The sequence below is a fragment of the Orycteropus afer genome, unplaced genomic scaffold (genome assembly GCF_000298275.1).
Source record: "Orycteropus afer afer isolate SDZICR_OR568_19922 unplaced genomic scaffold, OryAfe1.0 scaffold00420, whole genome shotgun sequence".
NCBI classification, from domain to species: domain Eukaryota; kingdom Metazoa; phylum Chordata; class Mammalia; order Tubulidentata; family Orycteropodidae; genus Orycteropus; species Orycteropus afer.
In genome coordinates, this window is record NW_006922007.1 from 1,607,790 (window position 1) to 1,608,676 (window position 887).

Sequence of the window (887 nt, forward strand, 5' to 3'; positions counted from 1 at the left end):
CACTAGAGCTCCTCTATCTTCATCTAGTGTTGAATTAATGAAGACAGGAGCTGTTATGTAGCTTTTAAGAACATGGTTTCTAAAAGGTTGCAGATGAATTCTTTTTTATGCCCCCATCTTTTTGCTTGTACTATAGTTAAAAAGGAAACGTAAAAGACTTTGATTCATGAAGGATCTGCTCACTAAGAAGTGTACATCGAGCCACTGGTTGAATGTCTATCAAAAAAGGATTAGACACAATGGAAAAGAAGATCGACTCCAGGTGAGTGATGAGATGACAAAAAAGTTACTGAAATTATGATCCTTATAAAAGTTGGTAAACACAGTGTGTGAGAGAATAATTTTTTTTTCCTAAATCATGAGTGGGTAAAGTAGGAACTACATGTAAGAATTTTTTTTTCTTTGTCATAGATAATTTTGAATTTCTCATCTCATACATTACATTAGAGTCAAAAAGTATTTTCAATGTGTGGAAATATCCATCATTAAAATTCTAATTTTGACCAGAAGGGTTTAAGAATAGTTAGTGAGGTTAGGAGTTACAACGTCAATGTTGACTAGCTTTAACTTTCCCTTACTAGATTTTATTATGGTAAAATATATATATATATAATAAAATTTGCCACTTTAACCTTTCTTTAAGTGTACAGTTCAGTGAGATTAATTACATTCATAATGTTGTGCAGTGATCAATATCTTCTTCATCACCCCAAACAGAACCTCTGTATTCACTGAGCAATAACTTCCTATTTCCCCTGCACCTAGCTCCTGGTAACCTCATGTGTTGGATTGGGTTCTCTAGAGAAACACAAAAACCAGCAAAGTATATATATATATTTATAGAGAGAGAAAGAGAGAGAGAGAGAGATTTATCTTAGGTAAATGGC

General features: G+C 32.9%; 1 protein-coding gene across 1 annotated transcript in view; it reads left to right on the forward strand.

Moving 5' to 3' along the window:
- Window positions 1–239: 239 nt before the first annotated feature.
- Window positions 240–887, forward strand: part of SFI1 (SFI1 centrin binding protein) — a 120,328-nt gene continuing 119,680 nt past the window's right edge. The window contains exon 1 of the mRNA XM_042782711.1: window positions 240–262. Coding sequence (XP_042638645.1) covers window positions 240–262 — 23 coding nt within the window. The remainder of the gene's footprint in view (window positions 263–887) is intronic.